At 40.9% G+C, this 1,313-nt stretch overlaps 1 protein-coding gene across 1 annotated transcript; it reads left to right on the plus strand.

Annotated features, from left to right (window-relative positions):
- Positions 1-288: 288 nt before the first annotated feature.
- Positions 289-991, plus strand: MELLADRAFT_89274 (uncharacterized protein; the record flags this gene model as incomplete). The annotated part of the gene is made up of 2 exons (XM_007404375.1): positions 289-492; positions 572-991. The coding sequence occupies 2 exons, from the start codon at positions 289-291 to the stop codon at positions 989-991; spliced, it is 624 nt and encodes a 207-aa protein (XP_007404437.1).
- Between the last annotated feature and the right edge of the window lie 322 nt (positions 992-1,313).

Here is a 1,313-nt window from a genome sequence, read left to right on the forward strand (position 1 = left end):
CGAGGATATTTTGAAGGAGTTCCAAGCCATGATCATCTTGAAGAAGGGGAAGGAGGTTGGCTTCAGTCTCTTCATGGACAACCCAAAGAAAACCGCCAAAAACGATTCCAAAGTAAGCCCTTTTCGTCTTTCTTATTCTTCTCATTCTCAATTTGGTATTGATTTTGTTTAAATCAATTGAACAGACAGTGGATTTTAATCGGGCGTTGCAACACCAACTTCCAAATGTGTTGAACAATGATCAAGTCGATGAGATGGAGATGGCGTAAGTTTTTTTTGATTTTTTCAATGTTTCAATTGATTCTTATCAATCTTCTCAAACAGGCTATACACGTTGAACCGGATGTTCAGGCCCTTCGAGTGACTCTAATGACGATGTATGGCTGTGTTTCAATTGGAGGTAAAGAGTGTATGGGTATTATCAACCCAGCCAACACCAACGAGGCAATGCATCTCTCGCATTTGGCGATGGACATATGGGCAGAACTCCTTGTAAGTCACTTTCTACCCCTAAAAATTGTTCTTTCAAGATACTGACACTGATTAATGTGCGTTGATCATTTAAATTTAGGCCATTCATAAGCCTGGAGTCACCTTAATGAGACCACCTACCGGACCCGAGTTTCGATGGTTGCCGATCAGCAAGTTACATTCCAGAAAGGCTTCAACCGCCAGCTCTGTTCAGTCAACCTCTCAAGTCCCAATAGTCTCACACCACAAGTCTACACCCCGATCAGATTCCCCAGCCCCAAGGCCACTCCCTCACTTTGACTGTTACCTTGACTATTGTTCGATTGAGAAGGACAATCAAGAAACTCGCGATTTGCTCAAGAAATACAACATCGTCAATTTTGAGATGTTTCTATCCTCTGAGCTTAGCTGCGCAGTGATGGCAGGTTTTGGGTTTGGCTTTGGACAACGTGTCCGACTCCATGAAAATGCCATATCATATCGACAGCATCTCAAGGATGAAGCTAATCCTACTTTCTAAACCTCACATCCCACCTCCAATCAAAAAAAACATGTACTGGCCTCCTTGTGTTAAAGAGAAACATTTTTATGCTGTAGCCACAGTATACTATAGCAAAATGACTCGCTATCTATTATTGTTGTTTGTTGTGAAAGAAATATGCTGTAATCAAACTGTTGTTTAGTAAAAAACAAAGCTCCAAGTGTGATTGAGATTCCAAATGAGAGTGGATTTTAAAAAAAAGCTCCAAGTGTGATCGAGATTCCAAATGAGAGTGGATTTCTGCAAAGGTAATCCTTATGCCTCTCACTCAAATCAAGATCAAACCAATCATGGGATTTTT

The sequence above is a fragment of the Melampsora larici-populina genome (assembly GCF_000204055.1).
Source record: "Melampsora larici-populina 98AG31 unplaced genomic scaffold MELLAscaffold_2, whole genome shotgun sequence".
NCBI lineage: Eukaryota > Fungi > Basidiomycota > Pucciniomycetes > Pucciniales > Melampsoraceae > Melampsora > Melampsora laricis-populina.